Source organism: Malassezia restricta, chromosome V (assembly GCF_003290485.1).
Source record: "Malassezia restricta chromosome V, complete sequence".
NCBI classification, from domain to species: domain Eukaryota; kingdom Fungi; phylum Basidiomycota; class Malasseziomycetes; order Malasseziales; family Malasseziaceae; genus Malassezia; species Malassezia restricta.
The window spans coordinates 195,295-220,557 of NC_040197.1; the positions used below are offsets into that span (position 1 = coordinate 195,295).

At 47.9% G+C, this 25,263-nt stretch overlaps 13 protein-coding genes across 13 annotated transcripts; 6 read left to right on the forward strand and 7 right to left on the reverse strand.

Annotated features, from left to right (window-relative positions):
* Positions 1–4: 4 nt before the first annotated feature.
* MRET_2951 (chitin synthase) lies at positions 5–2,644 on the reverse strand (the record flags this gene model as incomplete). The annotated part of the gene is made up of 1 exon (XM_027629578.1): positions 5–2,644. The coding sequence occupies one exon, from the start codon at positions 2,642–2,644 to the stop codon at positions 5–7; it is 2,640 nt and encodes an 879-aa protein (XP_027485743.1).
* A 218-nt stretch (positions 2,645–2,862) lies between these two features.
* On the forward strand, positions 2,863–6,900 carry MRET_2952 (phosphatase domain, paladin 1; the record flags this gene model as incomplete). Its single annotated transcript, XM_027629579.1, has 1 exon — positions 2,863–6,900. One exon carries the CDS (start codon positions 2,863–2,865, stop codon positions 6,898–6,900), a length of 4,038 nt encoding a protein of 1,345 aa, XP_027485329.1.
* Positions 6,901–7,154: 254 nt separating this feature from the next.
* MRET_2953 (protein of unknown function (DUF1749)) lies at positions 7,155–8,137 on the reverse strand (the record flags this gene model as incomplete). The annotated part of the gene is made up of 2 exons (XM_027629580.1): positions 7,155–7,332; positions 7,359–8,137. The coding sequence occupies 2 exons, from the start codon at positions 8,135–8,137 to the stop codon at positions 7,155–7,157; spliced, it is 957 nt and encodes a 318-aa protein (XP_027485540.1).
* A 325-nt stretch (positions 8,138–8,462) lies between these two features.
* Positions 8,463–9,175, reverse strand: MRET_2954 (large subunit ribosomal protein L17e; the record flags this gene model as incomplete). The annotated part of the gene is made up of 2 exons (XM_027629581.1): positions 8,463–9,035; positions 9,173–9,175. The coding sequence occupies 2 exons, from the start codon at positions 9,173–9,175 to the stop codon at positions 8,463–8,465; spliced, it is 576 nt and encodes a 191-aa protein (XP_027485542.1).
* A 266-nt stretch (positions 9,176–9,441) lies between these two features.
* On the forward strand, positions 9,442–9,885 carry MRET_2955 (vesicle-associated membrane protein 4; the record flags this gene model as incomplete). Its single annotated transcript, XM_027629582.1, has 1 exon — positions 9,442–9,885. The coding sequence occupies one exon, from the start codon at positions 9,442–9,444 to the stop codon at positions 9,883–9,885; it is 444 nt and encodes a 147-aa protein (XP_027485541.1).
* Positions 9,886–10,018: 133 nt separating this feature from the next.
* Positions 10,019–13,075, reverse strand: MRET_2956 (2-oxoglutarate dehydrogenase E1 component; the record flags this gene model as incomplete). Its single annotated transcript, XM_027629583.1, has 1 exon — positions 10,019–13,075. One exon carries the CDS (start codon positions 13,073–13,075, stop codon positions 10,019–10,021), a length of 3,057 nt encoding a protein of 1,018 aa, XP_027485544.1.
* A 307-nt stretch (positions 13,076–13,382) lies between these two features.
* MRET_2957 (glutamate dehydrogenase) lies at positions 13,383–16,631 on the reverse strand (the record flags this gene model as incomplete). The annotated part of the gene is made up of 1 exon (XM_027629584.1): positions 13,383–16,631. One exon carries the CDS (start codon positions 16,629–16,631, stop codon positions 13,383–13,385), a length of 3,249 nt encoding a protein of 1,082 aa, XP_027485543.1.
* A 247-nt stretch (positions 16,632–16,878) lies between these two features.
* On the reverse strand, positions 16,879–19,494 carry MRET_2958 (nucleolar protein 4; the record flags this gene model as incomplete). Its single annotated transcript, XM_027629585.1, has 1 exon — positions 16,879–19,494. One exon carries the CDS (start codon positions 19,492–19,494, stop codon positions 16,879–16,881), a length of 2,616 nt encoding a protein of 871 aa, XP_027485328.1.
* A 241-nt stretch (positions 19,495–19,735) lies between these two features.
* MRET_2959 (uncharacterized protein) lies at positions 19,736–21,160 on the forward strand (the record flags this gene model as incomplete). Its single annotated transcript, XM_027629586.1, has 1 exon — positions 19,736–21,160. One exon carries the CDS (start codon positions 19,736–19,738, stop codon positions 21,158–21,160), a length of 1,425 nt encoding a protein of 474 aa, XP_027485256.1.
* Positions 21,161–21,225: 65 nt separating this feature from the next.
* On the reverse strand, positions 21,226–21,585 carry MRET_2960 (chromatin modification-related protein EAF6; the record flags this gene model as incomplete). The annotated part of the gene is made up of 1 exon (XM_027629587.1): positions 21,226–21,585. One exon carries the CDS (start codon positions 21,583–21,585, stop codon positions 21,226–21,228), a length of 360 nt encoding a protein of 119 aa, XP_027485666.1.
* Positions 21,586–21,938: 353 nt separating this feature from the next.
* Positions 21,939–22,641, forward strand: MRET_2961 (CTD kinase subunit gamma; the record flags this gene model as incomplete). Its single annotated transcript, XM_027629588.1, has 4 exons — positions 21,939–21,956; positions 21,989–22,263; positions 22,289–22,382; positions 22,414–22,641. The coding sequence occupies 4 exons, from the start codon at positions 21,939–21,941 to the stop codon at positions 22,639–22,641; spliced, it is 615 nt and encodes a 204-aa protein (XP_027485667.1).
* Positions 22,642–22,749: 108 nt separating this feature from the next.
* On the forward strand, positions 22,750–23,916 carry MRET_2962 (cytosolic iron-sulfur protein assembly protein 1; the record flags this gene model as incomplete). Its single annotated transcript, XM_027629589.1, has 2 exons — positions 22,750–23,709; positions 23,740–23,916. 2 exons carry the CDS (start codon positions 22,750–22,752, stop codon positions 23,914–23,916), a joined length of 1,137 nt encoding a protein of 378 aa, XP_027485637.1.
* A 69-nt stretch (positions 23,917–23,985) lies between these two features.
* MRET_2963 (ubiquinone biosynthesis protein COQ9) lies at positions 23,986–24,839 on the forward strand (the record flags this gene model as incomplete). The annotated part of the gene is made up of 5 exons (XM_027629590.1): positions 23,986–24,324; positions 24,351–24,512; positions 24,553–24,604; positions 24,636–24,788; positions 24,814–24,839. The coding sequence occupies 5 exons, from the start codon at positions 23,986–23,988 to the stop codon at positions 24,837–24,839; spliced, it is 732 nt and encodes a 243-aa protein (XP_027485668.1).
* Positions 24,840–25,263: the final 424 nt, after the last annotated feature.

Consider the following 25,263-nt stretch of genomic DNA (forward strand, 5'->3'; position numbering starts at 1 on the left):
TCACTCAGGGAAATAGTTTCCTGACAAGGTACACGAAAGCACCGAGGAATCGGAAAAATGCCAAGCTGGTAAATGTGTAAAATAGCACAGCCATGTATATATTGTGTACCTTGCGAGAAACATTGAGAATCACAATTACCAGAGCAACGTTCGTAAGAGTCCAGGCTAGCACGACATTAGTGCGCACAGTCGCATAATAGTCTTTCTGGGCCTGCTCTGTATCTCGTGGCGGGGCAGGCAATGATTCCCTGGAAGATAAGGCCTGGCATGCATCATCGTAGGCTGCGTCGATATCTTTCATGCGGTCCGGAACCGTCACCTCCACAGCGTCGTTGGATGTTCCAGATGCCTGGCCCAAATCCATTGAGAGCGTAGTGGAGCCTTTCGTGCCCCATGATACATCGTGGGTGTTACAAAATGCATATATGTTGATAACGTTGATAAAGCTCGGTGAAACGAGAATGTATTGAAATAAACTCGTGAAAATGTGCCATGGATCCAAAAACATTAGAGAAGCAAGCAACCAGATGCCATATGTGCTGAGTACTGAAATGACAATGCGCACAAATACACCATCTGTGAGAATCTCAGCGTTCTTGTGATGTACCACCTCTTTCTTAATACTCCAATACGCCAAAAATACGACAAATGATACAAGAATGAGCATTACAAATCCAAAAACAATCATTGATACAAGATATCCGATCCGATTCCCTTGTGGACGATTTCCCATGGAGAGGAGGAAACAATAGATAATGAACGCGAGATAGATATATTCACATATCAGGGTAGGTACATGGATCCAGTGTGCAATATCTTCCATAGACCTGGACAGAATATGAAAAATAAGGAAGTAATTCGCCAGTGAAAACCAAGTGAAGAACAGCATGACAGTCTGATAAAGCATCTCCACGTGTAGCAAGAACTTTCGAAACACACTGTGTTTTGACCTGTAAATACGCCCAAACTTGATGATGGAGTGAATTGCTGCAAAGAATGAACCGTTCAGCCATCGGCGACGTTGCGATATGAGCTCAGCAACATGGGTTGGTACGTCTGTTTCTGCTTGTGCACGTTTCACGAACCGTAAGAGCCAAGCGCTATCGCGCTTTGTGACAAGCTCCCAACATAAAATACGATCTTCCGCGAGATACATATTGCTCGAAAAAATGTCAGCATCATGCTTTCCACCGTGCATCGTTTCACCCTTGAGGTATGAATGTAATGGTCCATGTCCCATGGGATCATTTTGAAGGGCAGTATAACGGTATGCACTAAATGCACCCGGCAGCACACTGATGTATCCGAATGCACTCTCCATAGGTTTGTCAAGTATATTGCTCATTTTGTATTCAAAATGTTGAGCAGCCACGAGTGGATTCAATAGTTCATGCCACAACTTGCCCTTTTGAACCACAATTTCACCGCATGCACCGCCAACATTAGGATCACTGTCAAAAGCGCGCCACAGATGATAAATGCTGTGAGGTTTCGGCATGGTACCAACGTCCAACAAGATGCATATACGTGGATTTAATAAAGGAGATAGTGCATTGAATGCCCACCGATGAGAGTTGATCTTTTTCTTGTTTTCTTCCTTGAGTAAAAATATCACTTGAACGGGCACGATTCCACGTTCCGCACTACGAAACTTGAGTGATGAGTCGACAGAAATTTGTGCCGTATACTCATACATGTGCGCCTGAACGGGAGTGCCTTGCACTGCGTTCTTTCCCACACCTTCTTGATATATGCCCATTGCAGCAAGTACACTGAGTGTGCGACTGTGAATTTTTTGACGTCCGTCAGATACAATCAAAACGACGACTTTTTTCCATGTACCTTCACCCCAGGTTGAATGATTGCGAAGAGAACAGAGATAAGCAATATTTAGCATAACACCATGCATCGTGCGAGTAAAAAGGCGCTCGTCTTCATTGTACATCGTCAAAATAATGCATAGCTCTGTTGTGCGCGGTCGTCCGTACAATTGCTGTCGAATTGTATACCGATCCGTGACAAAATGATCAGGATCACACGTGATAGCAGTATAACGCATGTATCCAAACTCGCGGCCTTCACGGATGGGTAAAAGACGCATAAGGCGCGGAGGAATAGGACAATCAAGGACAAGGTGCCCGTTATGCAAAGGTACGCGCTTTAAAGTACGGTATCGGCGCGGCTGACGTTGAGGGATTTGTCCATAGTGTGCTGCATATTTTTCTTCGTCGCCAGAGACGGTGTTAGTAGGTAACATGGGCCATTCAGAACCACCATTTTGGATATCACTCTGTGGCATAAGTGCATTCACACTTTGGTCTCGTCCATCATGGAACGACATGGCCGTATTCCACGCATCTTTGGTATATTCCTGCTCAGGCTCGAGGTACGGCATATCGTTTTCAGAAGACACCATATCCGAGTGTCTCGAATCCAATCCAGTCACCGATAATGCTTTAGGCTCAAAATTTCGACCTTCGGCGTTATCATAAAAGTATTCCTCAATATATGAATGTTCATTAAACGACTGGACATCGTATGGATTCATAAGATGGTCCTGTTCAGGATCTGCCTCTCCATATTCACTGGTTCCCACAGATGCAGGCGTTGTAAAGACTCGCCTAGGATGTAGGAATGAACGCATATATGTATTTGATATGGCAATGTGAGATGCCGCGTGCGACAAAAACTCGTCAAAAAATAGGTAGCTCGATCAGCGTGTCATCCACTCGCATTGCGCGTGTTGTGTGTTGTTCTCAGGTTTAATTCCCCTATCGGTGGAGACGATGCACGAGCACAGCGAATTCCTACTGTTCGTCTCGGCGCGCCACATACATTATAATGGCGTCAGAGCTTCCTCGAATGAAGATTCTGACTTCCCGTTGGGCACAAAATGAGCGAAAAATTGTTCGCGAGCGCCACGGAAGTGTTTTATCCCGTGGACTTATTTTAAAACGGGATCAAGCTGCAAGTGGTGAAGACTATGCGCTTGAACATGCGGTTGCGCTCGAGGGTGCCCCCCTTTTTCGCGAGGCAGACGTGGGCCTGGGTGTGTATGGTGTGGCACAACCCACGATAATCGGCCTAAAAACAGCTTTGTCTGTTTTACAGTGTGATCCACAAGATGATGGAAATGGATCTACGCGTCGATGCGCTTGGGTTTGTACACGGGAAGAACCAGTAGTATTTGTCGGCGATACTCCGTATGTGTTGCGCGAGACTCATAAACCCCGAAATACATACAGCATGAGCGATCGTGCTGAAAATCTTGAAGGCATTGAGAAAAGACTGAAGAACGACATTTTGGCAGAAGCATCAAAAAACAATGGACTGCTTCTTGTTCATCAAGAGCAAGACAGCACTACTGAGCTTAAATCCAAGTGGGTCGCCGTGCAACGTGATAATGTACGAACTATGCGTGAGGTTTTCACTTGGATCCAGTCCCAAGGTTGGCGTGTCTCTTACCACCGCTTACCCATTGCACCAGATCAGCCGCTTGAGCACAACTACCTGGATGCGTATACCCAAATCATTAAAGATAATGACCCGCTCAATACGTGCTTCATTGCAAATTGCGGTGCAGGTGTATTCCGTACGACATTCGCAATGATAGCAGCAGTCCTAGTACGTCGGCGTCAGACGCACCTACTCACCCAAGTCGATCCTTTGCTTGACACAGACAACGTTGGAAATGTTGACAAGCATGCGCCATCCAAATCTTTGGTTCATACACTTCGCCGCGTTCAAGACAATATGGTGCATGATCGTCATCTGCTTCGTTTAGTCCATGTGCTGAACCACAGTCTATCAACGCATGATACTCGCTCTGTCATTGAACAGTTATTGATGCAGCCTTCTTTGCTTAAATCTTTACAAGAGGCAAACACTGGTAATTATGGCATGGTTCGGCAGTTATGCGGTTTGTTGGACAATGGCTTAGCATGTAAAGAGATTGTGGACACGGCGATTGATGCATGTTCCCACATGACGAATTTGCGTGAGTCAATTTTAGCCCACCGATTGCGCTATTCAACTGCTGCGGCCATTGACGAACCTCAAGCACATGCCTTGTTGCGCCGAGCAGCCAAAGCTCTCGAAGTATACTATTTTTTGATCGCGTTTTCGAGCTACGTGGAAGACAGTCGGACCGCCGTCTTCCACGTCCGCTTTGTCGACTGGCTCAAGGAGCGTGCGGAAATTTGGCGTGGTATCGGACGCATTCGAGGTCTTCATCATCACTTGTCACTCTTTGACCCAGTGGCGGACTTATCGCTTATCAGCCGTGGTGACACTGGCGTCCTAGCTGCCCCGAACGAATCGGTGAGGCAACGATTCGGTGAGGTCATCGCCCAAGGTGCGCTAGTAACGGGAGATGAATTTGCCGATTTTGTTGTACGCAATCGCACGGGTACAGTTCTGCGCTCAGGTTTATTACTCAAACGCGATGTATGGCGCAAATTTGAGCATCAGGCCAAGGTTCCATGCATTCGAGGAGCCGTGAATTTTAGGCGCATCCGGGACACAAATGTATTTGGCACTGGACAGCCATCGGTGGACGGCATTCGTAATCTTCTCATGACTGTGTTGGACGATATTCCGCGCCAAGATAATGAGATACGCACAGTCTTGTGGATCAATTTGCGTGAAGAGCCCCTTGTATATGTAAGTGGTGGTCCTTACTGTCTCCGCCAACGCGAATTGTCACTGCGAAACATTACGGATTACAGCGGCATCACATCCGAACGCCTCGCTCAATTGGAAGAGCGATTGCGGCAAGACGTGATTCAGGAGCTCTCGGCCAGTGATAATAAACTTTTATTGCATACAGAAACCGAAGACGGAACCGTGGTGCCTCTATGGGAGGATGCAGAACCAAGTGACATTTCGACAATGCAGGAAGTGATGGACCATATTTCAGCCTCCTTACCGAATGATGTGCATTTGGTGTTTCGGCGTGTTCCTATCACAGCTGAGAAGAGCTTGGATTCGTCGGATATTTGTGACTTGATAAATGCAGTATTGCACAGCTACAATAACCGAATGCCAATCATCGTCAATTGCCAGTTGGGTCGAGGCCGAACAACTTTGGTTTCTGTGCTTATTTTGCTCATCAAGCATTGGATGGGCGACGCGCCACTCTCTACTCAGACACAAGATAAACAACCCCTCACATATCATGTCATCAACAGCTTACTTCGTGTGGTGCCGTACGGTCAAGAGACCAAGCGTATCGTGGACAATGCCATTGATAGCTGTGGCTATATGATAAATATCCGCGATGACATTGAAGAATCGCGTTGCAAAGCCATCGAAACATCGGACGAGGCGAAAAAGCAGCAGTACATTGCACGGGGTGTACAGAGTCTGCGACGTTACTTTCAGATCCTCACATTTCAGGCATATCTTAACAGCGTGCGCCCTGACACAATCATGTCTCACACGTACGAGCACTTTATCCGGAAGCAGCCTGTCTTGGAAACAATCGCTCGCGATCTAAACCAGTGGGAGTTGTCTACCATCACACCGCTACGCAAAGTAGACATTGGTGATGGTGTGGCACTCACGGACGAAGTTGAAGAAGTTGTGCGAAATCGTACAGGAAATATTCTAAGTGCATCGACCATACTCAAGTCGGATTTTTTCAGTGGAATCCTCAAAGCCGGCCTTCCGCTAAGGATCGAAGGTATGCCGAATCTTCGAGGTGTATGCCCTCTAGTCTCGCTACAGCATTCATTAATTCATAAAAAGATCACACTGCACACTGCGCGAGAGACATGGGGGTGTGGTATGCCGACGATTGATGGACTCCGTGCAGGCCTATCAAGGATGAACGCTGCGCCTAACGGATATGGCCGGATCGTGTGGACGAATCTGCGTGAAGAGCCTGTGCTTTACGTTAATGGACGGCCACATGTATTGCGCCTGGCTGACCAGCCCCTCACGAACGTCGAAGCGACGGGTGTAACTACTGAAGTGGTCGAGCGCATTGAGCGTGCGTTACAACGTGATTTGCGAGAGGAAGCTCGACAAAGGAACGGCCATGTGCTGCTGCACGATGAAGTGGCGCTGGAGAATGGCGAGTATGCCATTGTGCCCGTATGGGAGACAGTGCAGGATTCTGACATTCTTACACCACGCGATGTATATGAGCGGGTAAGCAGCGAGGGCTTCCGAGTCGATTATGCAAGGGTTGCTATCACTGATGAGCAAGCGCCGGTGCCAGAAGTGTTTTCGCACCTCGAGGAACGTGTACAACGTGCGATTGATACAGACTCAATGTGTGTATTTAATTGCCAAATGGGTCGTGGGCGTACGACGAGCGGCATGGTGATTGCGTCTATGATTGTGAGCGTCCGAGAATATGGACAATTATGGCTAGAGCAGGATGTATGGGCCACGATGGACCAAGCACAAGCTGAGGATGAATCTCGCGAGCTGCGTGAAGATGAGCTACGCTCAGATGGAGAATATCGCTGTATATTGCAGCTCGTCGCTGTATTGTCACATGGACGTCTTGCCAAGATGTTACTCGACCACGCTATTGATCGTATGGATACCATACAGAACTTACGCAAGGCAATCAGCATGATGAAACTGCGGGCAGATAATGCTAGTCCAGACTCTCCTCGACACAAGCAGCTCGTTACCGCGTTTCACAATTACCTTGGTCGATATGGGTATCTCATTGCATATGCAAGTTATCTTTTGGACAAGCATCAATTCGACGCACATTTGCGAGACGGAGACGTATTATTCGGTTCGCCGCTGCGACCACATCGCTCGCATTCTGGATCAATTGAAGATGCCAGTGCACTAGCAGGCATCTATCCAAGCTTCCCTGAATGGCTCCATAAGCGTCGAGAAATTAGTGCGATCCTCGATCGCGAGGAGCTCGATTAGATGTCTGAGCCGTATGTAGACGCGAATTCCACTGTTGAGATGCTCGTTGAAATCTCTCGCGGTGTTCCATGTTTGGGAAATCCTTCTTCAACTTGGCAAGCGCCTCTTTAATGAAGCGTTGATATGCGCTGGTCACTGGCTTTTTTCGGCCCTTTCTTGCCATGCGGTCGAGTATTGCCGCGGCAGTGGAGTCCGAGTGGCACCGCGATTCGGTCTCCACATAGACATAAAGTACCTAATCGTGCACTTGGTAGCTACGAAAGACCTCGCAAGAAAGTCGCCACAGCATCGCATAACGTTTTCTGAGCGACAGCATCATCCACTTTGTGATTCGCCCTAGGCACGACTTTGGTGGACAACGGAAGGTTGCGCAGGGATGTCTCCCAGTGCTTCGCGATTTGCACAGGATCTACATCAGGTGGTGCATATTCGCTGCCATGTTAGTTTGATGTACGTACTCATTCATGCCAAACAGCATAAGCAATGGAGCACGATGTAATGCAGGTTGAAGGGTGCGAACAATGCCTTCGGAGTCCAGGTAGCTACTAAATAAATCATCATCACCATGGTGTCCATTTAAGCTTGCGAAACGATATGCGGTAAAAGCTGGGGTTAGTACCGCTGCAGAATTGCCCTCTCCGCGACCTTTCACAGAGGTCCTGACAGGAGAAATGTGAGAACGATCAAGTAGTGCACCAGGAAGACCTTTTTTCACACATTCTTGACTCTTACTGAGCAATTCCCGTGCGGAGTTTTGACTTCCATCGTGTGAGTCAAAGTATTCGCTGTCCGAAACCGGCGCTTGACAAATGCCCCCGTGCACTAGAATTTGTTGGCCTGTTTTTAGATTCAAGCGCTCCTCAGAAAGGAATGTCACAACATCTTGGCAACCTGTAGAGTGGCCCATGAGCACAAGTTTACCTGTACATGGAGAGTCAGAACGAGTGAGTAGATGCTCTGCCAGTTGTGCTATTTCCTGCGCATCACCTTCGAGTGATGATGTCCCAAATCCACCCAAATCGGAGCATTTTACGAATTGTATAAGGGAGTACTCAAGATCATTTAAGACAGACGCAAGGCTTGGAAGGTACGGCACGACACCCATCGTATCAGTGAGGCCAGGTATGAATATCAGCTTATTGGGATGCTGTGCATTGGTTTCGAAATAGGGTAGAGGAATAGGCTCAGTCTGGAACAGACGTAAGGTACCCTGCAATGGGGACGGTTCGTGTACCATATTCAGGAAGCAGCTACCGAAGTGGCTTGCGGTGTGGCTCTGCGATAGGAAATAAATAACTCATGACGCGTACTTCCTCACCCTCTACAGTGACATACCAACAGCCAAGTACATCATTTCCGATGTTCGCCTATGGTTTAGGTGAAAGTGTTGATTTTTGGCGGAGAGACAGGCAAGTCGTGTGCTTGCCACGCAGACCGCTACTGTACTACGGTATCAACCGATGCCAGGATAGAGACAAACACAAATGGCACGCCACGAAGCGAGCCATCTTAAAAATTGGAAGAACACGTAAAGAGGCCATACATCATCAAGCCCTTGGTACTTACTGCGTCTTCGCAGGAGCAACGGCGCGAGAGGCAGCCACACGCTTCTTGGCAAGCTGGCGCTTGTTCAGGCGCACAGGCACGACCGACTTGGTCTTCTGCACCTGCTCTGCGGGCGAAGCAAGGTGGATCTCAATGTGGCAAGGGTTGCTGCGGTAAGGGTTGATACGACCGTGAGCACGGTAGGTGCGGCGGTAAGTCGTAGGAGCTTGTTGAACAACAATGTTACGGATAATCAATGTCTGGGCATCCATATCCTTTGCCTCAGCGTTCGACTCAGCATTCTTCAGCAATTCACGCAGAAACTTGACAGACTTGACTGGCCAGCGACCCTGCGTCGTACCCAGGTAGTTTACCTGAGGAGTACGACCGACACCACCGTTAAAGCGGCGGAAGGGAATAGCCTGCTTGCGCTCGAGCACATTGTCAAAGTATTCATAAGCCTTTTGGAGAGGCATGCCAGTCACAGCGGCAGCGGTCTCACGCGTGTTCTTGAAGTGAACACGGAGATAAGAACCGCGCGACTTGGCCGTCGCCTCAGGAACCTTTGTGTCGTCAAATGCGTAGCGGACCTGTTTAGGTTAGCAGCCATTCAAATCTCGAAGATTATCGAACAAACGAGCATAGCACCATCCTACAATAGTTGAAGTGTATTTGTAGGTTTTAAGCTTGGAGCCGCGCATCGCATGTCGTCTTGAATTGTACGTACCATCCTGGCAGTGACGAGGTCGTCGAACGATGGAACTCCAGTTGATACGTTTCACCGACATCAGGGCTCGCCGAAGACTGCCACCTGCAAACTGGCCGAAAATATCACGTGTCGATTGTAGTTTCATCCATCGCCATGTGGGGCCATGTGCTATTTGGAGTGGAGCACGGGCCTATTAACGCCGAAGTTGCATAAGCAGCCCAGGGCCCGAGGTGGAGTTGCCACCTGCCTGTTTGCGCCCTCCATCTTGTGTCCCATTCGCCATCATCATGGGAGATGAAGCAACACGCTATGATCCGTACATTCCAGCGGAATCTGCAACAAAGTCAGCGGGTGCTGGGAGCTCGCGCACTGCTCAAATCCAGGCTCAGATCGATGAGACCGTAGGTGTGATGCGCGATAACATCAATCGCGTCAATGAACGTGGAGAAAACCTGGACGCACTTCAGGACAAGACAGACAATTTGGCTGTTTCAGCTCAAGGATTCCGTCGTGGTGCTAACCAGGTCCGTAAGCGCATGTGGTGGAAGGACGTAAAAATGCGTTTGTTAATTGTACTTGCCATCATCATCCTTTTGTGTGTCATTATCATCCCTGCAGCTGTCACGACAACAGACAAAAATGATGACAAGAATACGAATAACAACAAAACAGCCTCCGATAACGTAACCAGATCGGGCAGTGCCGAAAACGCTCAGGCTACTTCTCGCTGAGAGAGCACTTTCCAAGCTGGTTTAGATTATCTTTGTAATGTTTCATGTCTCTTGTATATAGTAGACAAATCAGGTTGTTCCGACCCTAACTCGCAGAGAATCAGGAAGTTTCTACAAAGAGACACAAGCCTAACTAGGAACTTGCTACTTCATCCTCACCACCTCGTTGCTTGTGAAAAGCGTTGTGAAGGTAATTCTTTACTTCGGCAATGTGGGCCGCCTTATGACCCGTGGCCACTGAGCTCGTAGGAGGACGAGCTGACACAAGGAACTCATTGTCCTTGTGGTGTTCCGATTTCATGCAGATTCTTCGCAGACGTGGTTCCAAATAAGACCAAGCGCCACCGTTGACGGGCTCCTCCTGCGCAAATAAGAGAAGGGCGTTAGGGTACTTGTCAATGCTCTCAAGCAAAGACTCATAGTCCAGCGGCGAAATCTGTTCAATGCGTGAAATTGCCACATCATTGATCTTGTGCTCTCGGCGGTAGTTAAGCAATGCATAGTATGCTTGACCCACAGTGATAATGTGGCGCGAGATTTGCTCTGGTGCAACCAATGCATCTTTACCCTCCGTAGCGTGCGGTTCAGGGATGTAGCGCTGGAACGACGTACCAGGAAGCATTTCAGCAAGTGTGGAACGGGCTTCGGGATGACGCAAGAGAGACTTACTGAACAAGTTGATCAACGGCTTACGGAAATCACGGTGGACCTGACGACGAAGGACATGGAACAAGTTAGCAGGCGTCGTGCAGTAAACGACGGCCATATTGGCATCCTGGTGCTGACGAGAAAGCTGCTCCTTTGTGGGGAAGCGGTACGGATGGTCATCGCACAGCTGAAGGAAGCGTTCGATACGTGCACTCGAATGCTCTGGGCCCTGACCATCGTAACCATGAGGCAAGTTCATTACTAGACCCGTGCGCTGCAGCCATTTTTGTTCACCAGAGGCGATGAACTGATCAATAATGCACTGAGCATTGTTAGCAAAGTCACCAAACTGCGCCTCCCATATAGTGAGGTTGTTAGGGTCCACCAGCGAGAAACCAAGCTCAAAACCGAGGGCGCCAAATTCAGAGAGAGAACTGTTACAGATCGTGAATGGAGCCTGATCTTCCGACAAGTGCGCTAGAGGCGTGTAGGTACGCTCGCTCTTCTGATCGTGTAGAACGGCATGGCGTTGAGAGAATGTACCACGCTCCACATCCTGACCTGCAACACGTACTAGGTTCTTCTCCATAGCCAGCGAACCAAAGGCCAGGGCCTCGGCCGTGCTCATATCGATACCTTCACCATCATCAATGGCCTTCTTGCGACCCTTAAGGATACGCGCAAGATTGCGATGCACCACAAAATCGTCAGGGTGCGAAGCAGAGACAGTGCCAATGTATTTGAGACGGTCCTCATCCACACCAGTGTCGTGCTGCTCAAGAACACGTTCCTTCAGCTCCCTAGGCGACGGGAAGCCTTCCCAAGCACTTGAGAGCCATTGGCGCTCCTCCGGTTCAAAAGTCTTGCTCTTTTCAAACATCTCCTGAAGCAAGTTCCAAACCCATTGAAGATGGTCGTCTATTTCCTTTTGAGAAAGCGATCCCTCATCCACTAGGCGCTTGGAGTATTGCTCGAGCGTGGGCTTCTGGTTTTCGATAGCTTTGTACATACGTGGCTGAGTGAAGGCCGGCTGGTCAATTTCGTTGTGGCCATGACGACGATAGCAAACAAGGTCAATGACCACATCCTTCTTAAACTCATGGCGCCAGTCAACGGCCAACTGGCAAACAAAGTTTACAGCTTCAACGTCATCACCGTTGACGTGGAAAATCGGTGCATCAATGGCCTTGGCAATATCTGATGGGTAGGGCGTCGAACGGGAGAAACGAGGGTCTGTCGTGAAGCCAATTTGGTTGTTCACGATGATGTGAATCGTACCACCAGTGGCATATTTTGGAAGATTGTACATACCCATCGTCTCGTATACAACACCTTGACCAGCAAAGGCAGCGTCACCGTGCAAGAGCAAAGCCATGGAGCTGGTGTGTTCATGGTCGCCGGCAAAGTCCTGGAGAGCTCGAGTCTTACCCAGCACAACAGGGTCTTCAGCCTCCAAGTGCGATGGGTTAGCAACCAGAGATAAAGCCACCTTCGAGCCACTTGGCGTGGGTCGAATATAGTTGGCACCTAGGTGATATTTGACATCACCACCGCCCTCTTCGTTGGAGTTGTCTGCAAATTGATGCAGAATGCCCTCAATGGGACGGCGAATGACGTTACCCAGTACATTCAGGCGACCACGGTGCGGCATACCCATAGTGATGGAACTAACACCATAATCAACTGCACGATCAATGATCGTCTTGATACCAGGAATAAGCGATTCACCACCCTCAAGACCAAAGCGCTTCTCGTTTGGATACTTAGATGCAATAAATCGCTCAAACGAGTCAGACCATGCAAGACGGTCGAAAATGCGGCGCTTCTGGTCACGCGAGTACGAGTAAGGCGTAGGCACCTCGATGCGCTGACGCAGCCAGTCACACATGTTTCGATCGGGAACATGAACATACTGGTAGCCAATCGAACCTCCATAGATACGCTCGCAAGCTTGAATAACCTCGCGGATCGTAAGCTTCTCGATACCGTTAGTGACAAAGTTGGGCAGCAGGCCAGGGCCAAGCTGCATCTCCTTGTCGAGATCAGATTCAGACCAACCGTAGAAACTAGGGTTCATTTCCTGGGGCATGTGGCCCTCGCGTTCTGAATCGATGATCTTAAGCGGGTCAAGTTTAGAGATAATGTGTCCCTGGACCTGGTACGCACGGACAAGAAGCTGAAGCTTCAGATAATCGTTAGCTGGGTGTACATGGCTTTTCAAGGTCGCTGATGAAGGAGGGAGCTGGCTTGGCGCTGGCGTGAAAGCCTGCTGACTAGGCAAGCCATTATTCAAGCCCTTAAAGTACGCATCCCAGCTGCTATGCACCGACTTCGGGTCCTCCAGCCATCGACGATGCATTTCTTCAGCATAATAAGCGTTTGTCGTGTTGGCAAAAGAGTCATTTGGAGAGGGACCCGATGGCTTCGCGAGTGTGCGGGCCGATGTGGTCAACAAACGCCAACCATTCGTGGTCGCGACTGGTCGCAAAGAGCGCGATGAAGCCAAAGCACGGCTTGAAATGTTCATCATATTGCGTAACATGGATCAGGAGACGAAATGAACAACCTTTCCAGGCAGGAAAAGTATGCTCAAATCTGTGATTGCCACAGTAGAGTTGTAGCAAGGTGTGAATCCGGCAACACCAGCACGAGCGGAAGGCAAGTCGAGGCATCGGATATAAGCCGTATCTTTTAGTAAAGGATAGTTCCGCAGCCAATCATTGGAGACGCGGCAGGCCGGATTTCGGGTGCGGCTGCCAAGACACTGTCATCTCGCATAAAACACCTATTACGCCATACGTGGCGAATCCATGGCAATTCAATGCAAAGACATCTATAAAAAAGGAATGTTAAGAACTCTGAAGTAACGCAGAGACGTAGTCGTAGAAGTCCACATAGCTTGCCCGAGGACCTTTGGCATAGATAAAGCCTGCAGCAACTTGAGCAGCAAACGCACTCTTTAAATATGATTTAGGCACACGCTTGACGAGGACGTCAAGACCGACCTTGTTCACAAGCGTTTCAGGGAACACGAGCTTAAGAATCTTGCTTCTAAGTACCTCTTGGTCAAAGAGGTTTGTGTTCTCAATCTGAAGAGACAGACGATTTAGTGCGTTGGACATGTCAGTAGAAATCAGCGAGCGCGGTTTGCCCGTGTCCTTATGTTCACGCCAAATCGCCTCAAACTCACTGTACGCATTACGCGCTATATTCATTTGGATGTCACGCACATAATCCATGTAGAACTGTGTTGGTTTTCCGTCAACAAAAAGCATGTTAGAAATGTATTCTTCATCAGAGAGACTCAGACCCACAAGCACTTCTAGACTGCTAGACGTGACGCCGCCCTTGTTGGCACTAGCATCAGGGTAAAGAATAACACCGTGCTTTTCAAGTTCCAAGCGAGCTTGACGCGTGATAAACAAGTTGGCACCTTCAACAATGTACTTGTAGTTGCACTTATCTCCGTCTTTGATCAATTCGTTAACATTCGAGATGTTGATGGATTCGGGCCTGCCACCACAAGGGACAAAAAGGTCTGCTTTGAACAGAAGGTGGGCCCTATTACGGAATGCAAAGCCATCAGTAATCACTTGACCAGAAGGCAGCGTCACATTACGATCTTCCACAAGCACACGATAACCCTCGGGCGACAATTTCGAAACGTCAAAGTGAGAAATCATCCTTCGCTCCTTGGCAAGACGCACCAGTTCACCGCGATCAAGGCCAATGGGGTCGTGAAGCACGCCTGATCCGTCAATAATAGCGACTGTTTTGTCTTTCGACTGTAGAATTTCATTAGAACCGAGATCACCGTCAGGACCCCCTGTTTGAACCTTAGTCACATCTTCTTCCTTTAAGCCCAAAAAATTGATAATACCATGGATGTACTGACGAATTGACAGGGTCGTCATACCAAACTCATCGTGAGGCACGCCTCCTAGCGTAGAAGCAGTCTTGCCTGTGGTGAATGACTTCCACCATGGAGCACCACGAAGACGAGCGTGTTCAGCGCCCCAGTCCATCATGTTCGCAGTGCCCTCATCAGGTCCAAAGAAAAGAATTTCTTCAGAGCCAACTAGATCAACAATAGGTTCCTTTATACCAGACGTGTCTTTAATCAAAAGATCGAGCACCGAATCAACATATTTTTCAAAACATCGACTAGGGTCCGCCCCAAGATTAGGCAGAATCGTGCCCTTGGCACCACCCTCGGGAATGTCTTTGTTTTTCAGATGCTGAGTCCGCGCAAGATCATAATTTTCGTCGAAGAGTGTACGCTGATTGATTGAGTAGTTCTCTTTATTTCGACTTCGGACAATACGAATACCACCACGAGCGACGTCACGGAAACGAACGTGAAAACCACGGAAATCGGATCCCACCACGAAAATAACACCAAAAGGAGGTATGGGATACTCGGACTTGGGCAGGAACGAAGGGTCAAGCCGGAAACTCAAGGCAACCTTGGTCGGTGTGTAAAAGTTCGTCTTTAGAACAGACTTGTTAAAGGCAAGCAGAGCAAGAAGTACTTGCCGCTCATGGGAGTTACTAGCCGATTCAATAATTGTGTCGTACAATTCTTGTTCCGACAATGGCTTTTCCGACATGAGTTTGTAGTGAGCCGACGTAGGTTCATCATTGGTCATGTGAGTTTGTTGAGAGTAGTGGGTGTGGGAGAATCGAGCATAAAGCAAGCGGACGATGTGAGGAAAACTCTTTATTACCTCAAAGATCGATTGACGTGTAAAAGTTTCTTCGCGAAGACGCAACTTGATATCGTGAAGAATAGCAAGCTGGTGAGAGTCCGATTCGTCAATAATTTCGCGCAAAGCTTCATACGCCGTGCCGAGACGGTTACAAAAATGCTGCGCAAAGAGCCAGCCAACGTAGGCATACGTGGCCTCCTGAACGCCAAGTTTGCTTTCGCCTTCATGCACGGAGAAGAAAGGATTGTCTGGTAAGGCATAAATGAGCGATACTTCCTCTAGCACACGATAGATACTAATATTGATCGGTGGAGCCTCAGACGGCATCGGCTTAAGATAAATCGACATGATAGTAATGCCGTTACTAAAATGTTCCACAGACTTTCTAGTCGAGTACAGACCGTAGTAATGGCACAAGTCTGTCACAGCACTAAAAAAGTTTGAGGTTGATCCCATGCGGTAACCCACCACAATATGATGCTCCGATGAGTTTTCAACCTGAAACATTTCGATGGCAGGGCCATCGTGCTCAAGAGCCTGTTGCATTACATCCTCGTAAATTTTAAGAATGGGTTCACTCGTTTTCGTTAAAAATGTCTTGTCCGCAACGGAGCGAATATCACGGGCAGCCTCAGAATAAAGATTGGGGACAGGTTCAGCGAAGTTGCACTCTTGCAGAAAGTAGCAACGCAGCTGCTCTGGTGCATTTTCGGCGACAACACCTGTCGAACGATATGACTCCAGGCGATATGCATGGTTCACATCAGGCTTGTTCAAATACTCGACATCAATTTTGCGTTCCCATTGCGATTCAGACAGACTTACACCAGGCTCACTTGAATGAATGAACACTGCAGAGTTATTGGTCCGCTTTTGCAATTCAATATTGATGTGACCCGTATTCTTGGCATATTCAGAAATTTTTGCAGCGTAAAGTGATACAATGTGACTAGCAATCGTTTCAGCATTTTCCAGAATAAAATAGGTAATGTCGATTCCTAAATCTTCGTAAAACCAATTCACTTCAGAACGAATGCGCTCCTTAGGCAGCATACCGTCTTTCTCGAGAATAGAAATGACGCGTTCGGCTTGTGCTTTTTTGTCCACCTTGGAGGAAAATGTTTCAGGAACAGCCTTTTGGACTTTGACGGCACTGTACGAGCGGTCTGTCAAAGCATGTGAGGAGCTTGGTTTGCTTGAATGTGGCATTGTCAAAATGGGAGACCGCATAGCGAGTAGACGTGCAGATGTACTGAGCATTCTCACATGAGATAATATCCCGGACGGAAGAGGCCTAGGACACCAGCATGTCGAGAGGTACAAGACTGGCGCCCCTATTATCGGGCGAAACATTTTTAAAGTGGGCAAGGCTGAGTGCACTCGTAACATGCACGCAGGACTTCAATAGCCTCAGAATCAACTTAGCGGCAATGCGATAGAGAAGCTCGACGCACTGATACAAAGTGTATTTATACACCACTATGGTATTGGTTCGTTCATGATAACGCAGTCCAATCACATTTGGCTAACAAATACGTGCCAAAAACCATCGGGGCTGAATGGGTACCCTGGTCACAGCTCCACAGGCCTTTGATATATCACTCCTAATTTGGTGCAACGGACAAAGAGCCTGACATTACTTGGAATTGTGTTTACGCTTTCGGACCGCACGCTTTTTCCCGATGAGTGATCCCAACGATCGATTCTTCATTTCGCGCTGAATTTTTTCCGATCCGGATTTTCGATGCAATTTAGCTGTTCGTTGTGAGGGAAGATGTTGTGATTCATCATCAGCGTCTTGATCACTTTCTGACTCCTCCATCGTTTCTTGTACGGTATCGTCTTCCTTTTTTTGCCGTTTACTAGCCTTATCGCGAGCCTGTTCCTGGCGCAGTACACGCTTCCGAACTGTGGTGATATTTTCGATTGAAAATTCAATACGAAGTACACCACGAGCTTCTGATTTGGACGAAGTCTCCATGTTATTCAATGCCTGATCGATGCGTTTTATCCGCAATTGCGCCTCATTCGAATCATCACGTATGAGCTTAGCACGGAGAGCTTCAAGCTCCTCGCGCCACCAATGGACAAGCAAGCTTCCGAGGTTCTTATTTGCGTTAGCCCAACGTAGTACTTTGAGCGCATGAGCAAAGGAGCGCATCTCAAGGAACCCATAACCACGTGAGCGACCCTGGCCAGTAAGCGGATCAACACGTTCGCTTTGTAGCACCACCTTGGACTGCACCACGACAGACGGTGGTGGTCGATGTTTGGCCTCCGTCGGCTGCTTCGCATTTACACTAAGTGTTTTGTCGTCCTTTTCATCTTTGTCGAGATCAACCCGCTTACCTTCCTTCACTTCATCATTGAAGGCACGAACTGCGTGCAAAGCTATGCGCTTAAGCATCTTATTCGTTACGAAAAGTGGTAATTGGTGAACAGCAAGACGAGTCTTCGATATATGTAATGATGGGTTTGCTCCTAGTTGTGCGCGACGGATCGAAAACGAGCGCATACGTCGCTCCCTCTCAGCATCTGATAAGGAAGCTGCAAGTTGGGTATTGGGAAATGGAACGCCTTCTCGCAAAAGAAATGTATTACGCTTATCACCCTTCTCGCGTTCTTTGCGCGCCGTCGCTTCGAGGCTGGACGCTGTCTCGCGCGTCACGGCGCGTACGACATGCAAAACACGGCCATGCAAGGAGAAACGCGCCACGAGTGGTGCAGATGGATCCGCAGTAATGACAGAGGGCACTTTAAAAGGGTTTGATTTGGTATGTGCATCAGGAGCAGAAGTTTCTTGGTGCACAATTTCCGCGTCACGAAGCAAAGCATCGGCTGATTCGCGCTTCCAAAAGCAGATGAACCCAGTGCCACGACTCCGGTTCGTGACAGGATCCATGGTGATACGAGCATAACGAAGAGGGCCGAATGACCTAAATAAGTCCTTGAGCTCTTGTTCCGTTGCTTGGTAAGGTAGATTACGAATGAAAAGAGTAGTTCCTGCCTCCGGTGGCGCCAGCATGGGACGTTCCTTTGCTTCGGTATCATCATCCTCGCTCTCCTCGTTTCCATCTTCCTCATCTGACAAGTCCATGCGCTTTCGTTTAGGCGATGGTTGCTCGTCACTCTCCTCTGCTTGTGACATCCAGTCTTTTTGCGACAGCGACCAGTCTACTGCCACAGGACGAGCTGGCTGTGCTGTTTTATGCACTTCAGCGAGGGCCTCTTTGGCCGCTTCGCGGCCATTTTTTCCTTGGGCTTTTTTCAGTCGAGCTTGTTCGGCCGCACCATGTCTTAGTGACACACCATTAATGGCCTCCATGGCCTTGGCAGCATCGGATTTGGACACATACCATATAAATGCAAAACCACGCCCCTTGCCACTGCTTTCATCGGTGGGTAAAGAAACATTGTACAGAGCACCGTAGGGGAGAAAAACGGCGCGAAGATCTTCCATGGACATGTCAAATGGCAAATTCCGAACGATGAGACGGCTTGCATGGTCCAGATGATTTTGGTTAACAGGCAAAGTCTTTCCGCTAAACTGTTCAATCTGCTCCTGAATAGAATGTTGTTTTTTCCGGGTATCATCGCGCATGTGCATTTCACGACGTAGAGCACCGTCCGTACGCTTTTTTAGCTCTACGCTAAGTAGTGATCCTTTGAATTGATGCGCGTGAAGCTTATTAATAGCATTGATAGCATGATTTGGCGTGCGAAAGCGCACAAAAGCCACATCGTTAGACTCAGAGCCTTCGTGCTCAGCGAACTTCACCTGTTCAACATCCCCAATCTTGCGCACACGCTTATAGATTGTTTTCTCATCTGCAGCCGGTTTACATCCGGCAAGTCCAGAAATGACGATGGTACGAACGGCGTCAGGGTCACGATCTGGCAAGACCACGTGTCGTGAAGTTGCTTGCGTAGGAGTCGATTTCAACTCAGCGCTTTTACCAGATTTTAAATCCGATTTCCTATCGGCCCATTGAAGCTGTACATGTCGTTTACTTCCATCCAGACTAGCGCCCTGAAGCTTTTCGAGTGCTTTTTCCGCATCTTCAGTATCAGTATATGTCACATAACCCACACCCTTGGATTTGTGTGTCTCCTTATCCGTGACGACAAAAGCCCTACGCAGTGGGCCAATATCACTAAAAAATGTCTCTAGGTCTGTGTTTGTTACATGATACGGTATACGCGTGACAAAAAGTGTGTTTCCACGCCGTGCTTCGTTTGTTGAACTAGTCATTCTTAGCACGATTAAGAACGAGCAAGCCTTGCGTTGCAGTGGAACACTTTTTTTCTGATGAATAATTTACACGTGCAGCAAAAGGCGGACTACCGCATTTGACAGCCGATCAGGTCATTCGTCCACAGTGATTGGTGCAAATGAAAGTAGATATGAGAGCTCTACACACAGCCCAGCGTTTAGATTATATATCAATGCGCCTGTCGAAATTTTTTGTCCGTCATACCACCCGTGCTCTGACATGTTTTGGTGTCGTATTCAAGCCCTGCTGGCATGCCTCGCGGTCACATCTGTTATGGTCGCAGCCTCACCTTCATTCGTCTTGGACCAAAATCTTTTTCGCCGCATCAACAAAAACTCTAAGACTTCCAACCAAGATGGCGACCCCGGTATTTTCCCCGGAGGAAAGAGCTCTTTTCTCCGCGACGGATGGCGTGTGCTTCCTCCTATCGAGGGTGCCTATATTGACAATTCCACATTTAAGGTCGACGATAAGGGCTCTTTTCTTACTGCCTACGTCACAAAAGACTACAATGCCTCCAAGATCAAGCGAGCTGTCATTCAAGTTCACGGTATGTACCGTGACTCTTGGAACCAGTTCACATATGTCAGTAATTCTTTGAAGGCCGCTGCGAGTCGTCAAGTCATTCAAGAAGATGAAGCTTTGATTATTACTCCAATGTTTTTCTCTATTATGGATAAGGGTGCATACCCAGTGAACAAAAACAATGTCAGTAGCTCCAAGGCACTCGTTTGGGATGATCACACCTGGGGCGATTGTCAAAATGCTGTGCTTCCCTCCTACAACGATGATGGTGAGCTTGCTAACCCTTCGTATAGCGCGAAGAGGTCGGATATTCCTGTGGATGATTTGAGCGAACATGTCGAAGGCAAGCGCGCTTTGGCTGAGACTTCGCGGGCTAAAGCTAAGGCAAAGGGCCCTGAAGCGTCTGCACCTGACGCTTTGGACTCAATTATTGATTTTCTTTCTGATGAGAAGAAGTTCCCGAATCTTGAAAAGATTGTGTTGTCTGGATTCAGTCTGGGTGCCCAATTGATGAATCGTTATCTTGCGATGCGTCCTAGCTCGCCGCAAGACTCGAAGTTACTCTTTGTTATCTCGAGTCCTGCGTCTCTTATGTATTTGACCCCCCATCGTCCTTTGAAGGTACCCAAAGACTGCCCGCGCTACAACAACTACAAGTACGGTTTAGACGGTCATATGCCCGACTATTACAAACGTCATAAGAAAGACGACTCGGTGAATGACATGCGTAAGCGCTACGTAGAGCGCCAGCAGTTCTACTTTGTCGGTATGGACGACACAACTGACACCGACACTAGGTGCGAAGCCCGGACGCAAGGCCATGGTCACTTAGAGCGCATGGACAACTGGATCAAAGAGCTCTCGAATTTGTTGGAGTATAGTGACAACCAAAACCTTGATGATACTGTCGGTTATTACCCAGTGAAGAAAGTATCCCATGATATCAACTCGATTCTGCAAACGGAACAAGCGCAGAATGTCTTTTTCAAATTTAATTCCGGTAAGGATATGTCCATTCCAGGTCGTCATGATAAAAATGAAGCATCATGCATGAGTACGCATTCGATGTTGATGAAGGTGTCGATATTGGTGTCCTTGTTTACAATAATTTTCGCCTAAGTAATTTTTTATCTTGAAGTGGCATAAATGTATGTATATAAGATAGTATATCGGCTTTTTATTATTCAAGACCTTTTAGTTGTTTCATCAGTCTTTCGTTTTAGCTTGTAGCCCGATGCCTGGGACCCTTGGGAGGAAATTTTGGCATCATCTGCTTTTTCTGGTGCAGGTTCATTGAACTTCAGCGCCAGACTTCGTTGGTAAGTGGCACTACTTGTGCTGAACATGCGATCATCTGCGGATATTGTTTGTGATGAGCTGCGAGATACAGATGCAGGTGTGCTACCTGCTTTCAAGTATGAGTCAAACCCTCGAATAACATTCCCGCCACTCATGGCTGTATTATTCAGGTAGGAACCTTCGTAAAGATATATTTGGGACTCAAGGTCAGTTAAGTCATGATCTGTTTGTCTTTTGTGCTCCATTCCCTCTTTCAACTGGGCTCGCAGTGCTTCATATCGTGCAGTGACCTCATCCGGTCTAGAAGTGGCGTTCGAGCTGTTGGACATGGTGTCAAAACTTTGTGCGAAAGTAAACAAGTGGAGGGATATGCAAGTGCCAATTCGAAGCTTGATTTCCCCTTGTAAAAAGGCCTGGTCAAGTTGTAAGTGCAATTGGTTGTGCACTAGTAGGTATCATTATGGACCCTTTCCAGGTCCGAATGGAATTTTTGGGATTACTCAAATGCCTGAATGCAAGTCAGCAGTCTATACAAAAAATTGTAGCTTTTGCGTTGCGGTATTCTCACAAGTGCGCAGATAACATATGGGATTGCATTATGACTGAGTGTGCCAAGGTTTGTGATGGAAAACTTAGTCTCACATGCAGGAATCATCCAATACACGCATTAATATGTTGTTTATGCTGGATGTATGTTTGACCGATGATTCTGGGACGAACCCAGATGGTGCTGCTGTATACCGTGAGTTGGCTGTGCGAGATCTCCCGGCCCTTATTGATATGATTGTTCCACCAAAGAGCTGGGATGCTGTAATAAACCTTGGAAGTGTGCAACAAATTCTCTTGGCCTGGCGTTCAAAACGAGTATTTGAACCTTGCCTCATTACTACCCTCCTTGACACCATTGAACAGCGAGCTGCAAGGTACGTTGTCAAAACTGATTTCCAGCATTCGTGAACGCGGACCGGAGGAGAGTATGTTGAGCATGGCGCAAGTGTCTCGATCAGACATTCTGCGACGAATCGAAGAAGACCGCGAAAGAGTACGTTCGAGTGTATGCCAACATGTCGCAGCATAAGCACTTAAGAGAAAACAGCTGGAAACTCCCACAAATGTCTTACTTACATGCGCTAGACTCTAAGGATACGAATCCGGTACAAAGCACTATGGGTGTCATTTCGCTCGAGTTTGAGCAGCAATGGGAAACCACAAGTGACATTAACGAGGATGATTGGCGAAAAAATGAGGAAGATATGACGCACTGGTGGGGACGTCCACCTTTGACTTCACGAGAAGCATAGACACTACTAGCTCAGTCATACGCATTGCTGTAGGCAGAAAATATTCCGCACCAGAAATCGCTGCAACTGACAAATCATCTCGCACGAGGAGCAAATTACCCACCTCGTATGCCAGCCCAGCCACAAACGCTACGAAAACTTGCTGATCTGCAAGGCCATGCTGAGACGGTCTGGAACTTAGCTTGGAACCCTAAAAAGTCATTGTTGGCTTCTTGCTCAACTGATAAGGATGTGCGCTTGTACTCGTACAAAAAGCTGTCTTCTGGTATTTCTGGCGGGTCAGAAACAGTGTTCCGACTCGAAGAAGTCATTCCTTCTGGACACAAACGAACAGTAAGATGCGTTTCATGGTCTCCAACTGGCGATATTCTGGCCACTAGCTCCTTTGATAGCACGGTGGGACTTTGGGAACACATTCCTGATGATATTCGATCATCAATGAGTGATGGAAGCCCAGATTGGGAATGCTTTGGCACATTGGAGGGACACGAGAGCGAATGCAAGAGCGTCTCTTTCAGTTACAATGGTAACTTTTTGGCAAGCTGCGGGCGTGATAAATCTGTATGGATTTGGGAAGTTCATCCTGATGCAGACTTTGAATGTGCCGGCGTTCTTATTGAGCACACACAGGACGTGAAAACCGTAAAGTGGCATCCTAAAGAGGAGATTTTAGCATCTGCTTCCTATGATAATACGATCAAGCTATATATTGACGATCCTTATTATGACTGGGTATGCTATGACACATTAGAAGCGCACGACTCCACTGTGTGGTCTTTAAGCTTTTCTCCATGCGGTCGGTACCTCGCCTCGGCATCAGATGACCTCTCCATTTGGATATGGTGTCGATTAAATGCAGATGACTGTAAGAAGCGTGGCATAAAGCCGCGGGAAAAGGCTTCCAATCGAGAGGGGGAAGGTTGGTACCCATCCTATCGTATTAAAGGTCATTTTACAAGACCTATTTACAGTGTGAGCTGGGCCGCCGGTGACGCATCAGATCCAGCACAAGCTTTGGGAAAAATCGCAGCAGCTGGCTCTGACGGTAAAATTCTTATTTACTACGTGGTATGTATATCCTGCTTCTAACTAAATCAGAGTATGTCTGAACACGATCCTTGTGATATATCTGTTCAGATCGGAGCACAAGTGGAGCATGCTCATGGTCAGGCAGATATTAATTGTATCGAATGGGCGCCAGCGGATAGAGACGGTGCTGCACCCTGTATGCTTGCTAGCGCCGGTGATGACGGCGAAGTTAGGATTTGGACCTAGGCCCAAACGCCGTCCACATTGCATTTCTCCACAAAACATCGTCCTACTCTGTCACTTAGCTTTCATTGCATGATAGCAGGAAGACAAGGTGTAGAAGCCGTATTGCGCGCATCACTGGTCCATGTGCCTGAAAATGCATTCAGTTTAGCGGCTATTCGTAAGACGCTGCTGAAGCAACAACAACATAATGCAGCTGATGTGGAACGTGCCTTGTCTGTCTTATTTCCAGGGCCTGATCCGGCACCCACGTCAGCGCCTCGGCGCCTTTTCCAAGCCTGGGATGACAGGGCAACAATGCATGTGAATGGAGTGTTTGAAGAAAAAGAAAAGAATAGCATGGATGTGACAGTGCAATGGCTTTGCGATCGCTTAGCATACAATGATCCAGTGAGACCACATTTGCTGCCCGTACGTGTAATGGATACTTATATCAGGTTCTGAAGCTGCTTACCTCGGATGCTTTATTCCCCAACATTCCTTATTTTGCATGTCTACCGCTATCATTCCGTCTTCCAAATCCAGGGCCAGTTATGGCTCGCGCTGCACAAATAGCAGACGATGCATGTAACACTACAGGACTTGTTAGTGCCAAAGGAGTAAGTATCCTCTATATGTTGGCTTGGTATTCACAAACAGATTGAATGGTATGCTACTCGCTCACGCTTGGCCTTTGCATATGTTGCATCTGGTACGCACATATACAAGACTAATTGGAACAGAACTTGTGTATGCAACGCAACTGGATTTAAGCACTGAAAGTGTTGCAGATTTGCTCAAGCGTATTGTCTATACACCTGGTGCATATGAGCTCGGCAATCATGGTATGCGCAGTATTCATCAATGGGCTGAATGGGGTGGTCGAGGCTGGCTAGGTACGTGTTATATGTCTCACATCAGGTATCTTGCGAAGCTGGAATCTATGATATATTCACAGCTTTATCTCGCGCAAGAGAGTTCCCGACAAAAACAATGGGAGCTATGATTTTCTAGATTTTTAGCTACTCATCTTTGAATCCAAGGGCACTGTTAAGAACCGCATTCTCATTTTAGTGTTTGCTGGCATGGAAACAGTGTGTACGTCGAGCCGTGCGACTGTTCGATTGTCCGTCGCCTAAATTTTCGGGATTTGTCATCGTGCAATTGGGCACGGCATACTCCACATAGATTCTGAAATATCCGTCCGCAGGGTGAGCGACTTGTACAGAGCAGGACCCAGCATCCCAAGAGTGTATCACGTGCACGGGGTCCGATGCTCTGGTGAAACATGGCCTAGATACAACGTAGTTTATCTCAGCTAGCGTTTTTGTCGCCGCCGCTGTCACGCGCCGTCAACAGTCTGCGCGACGT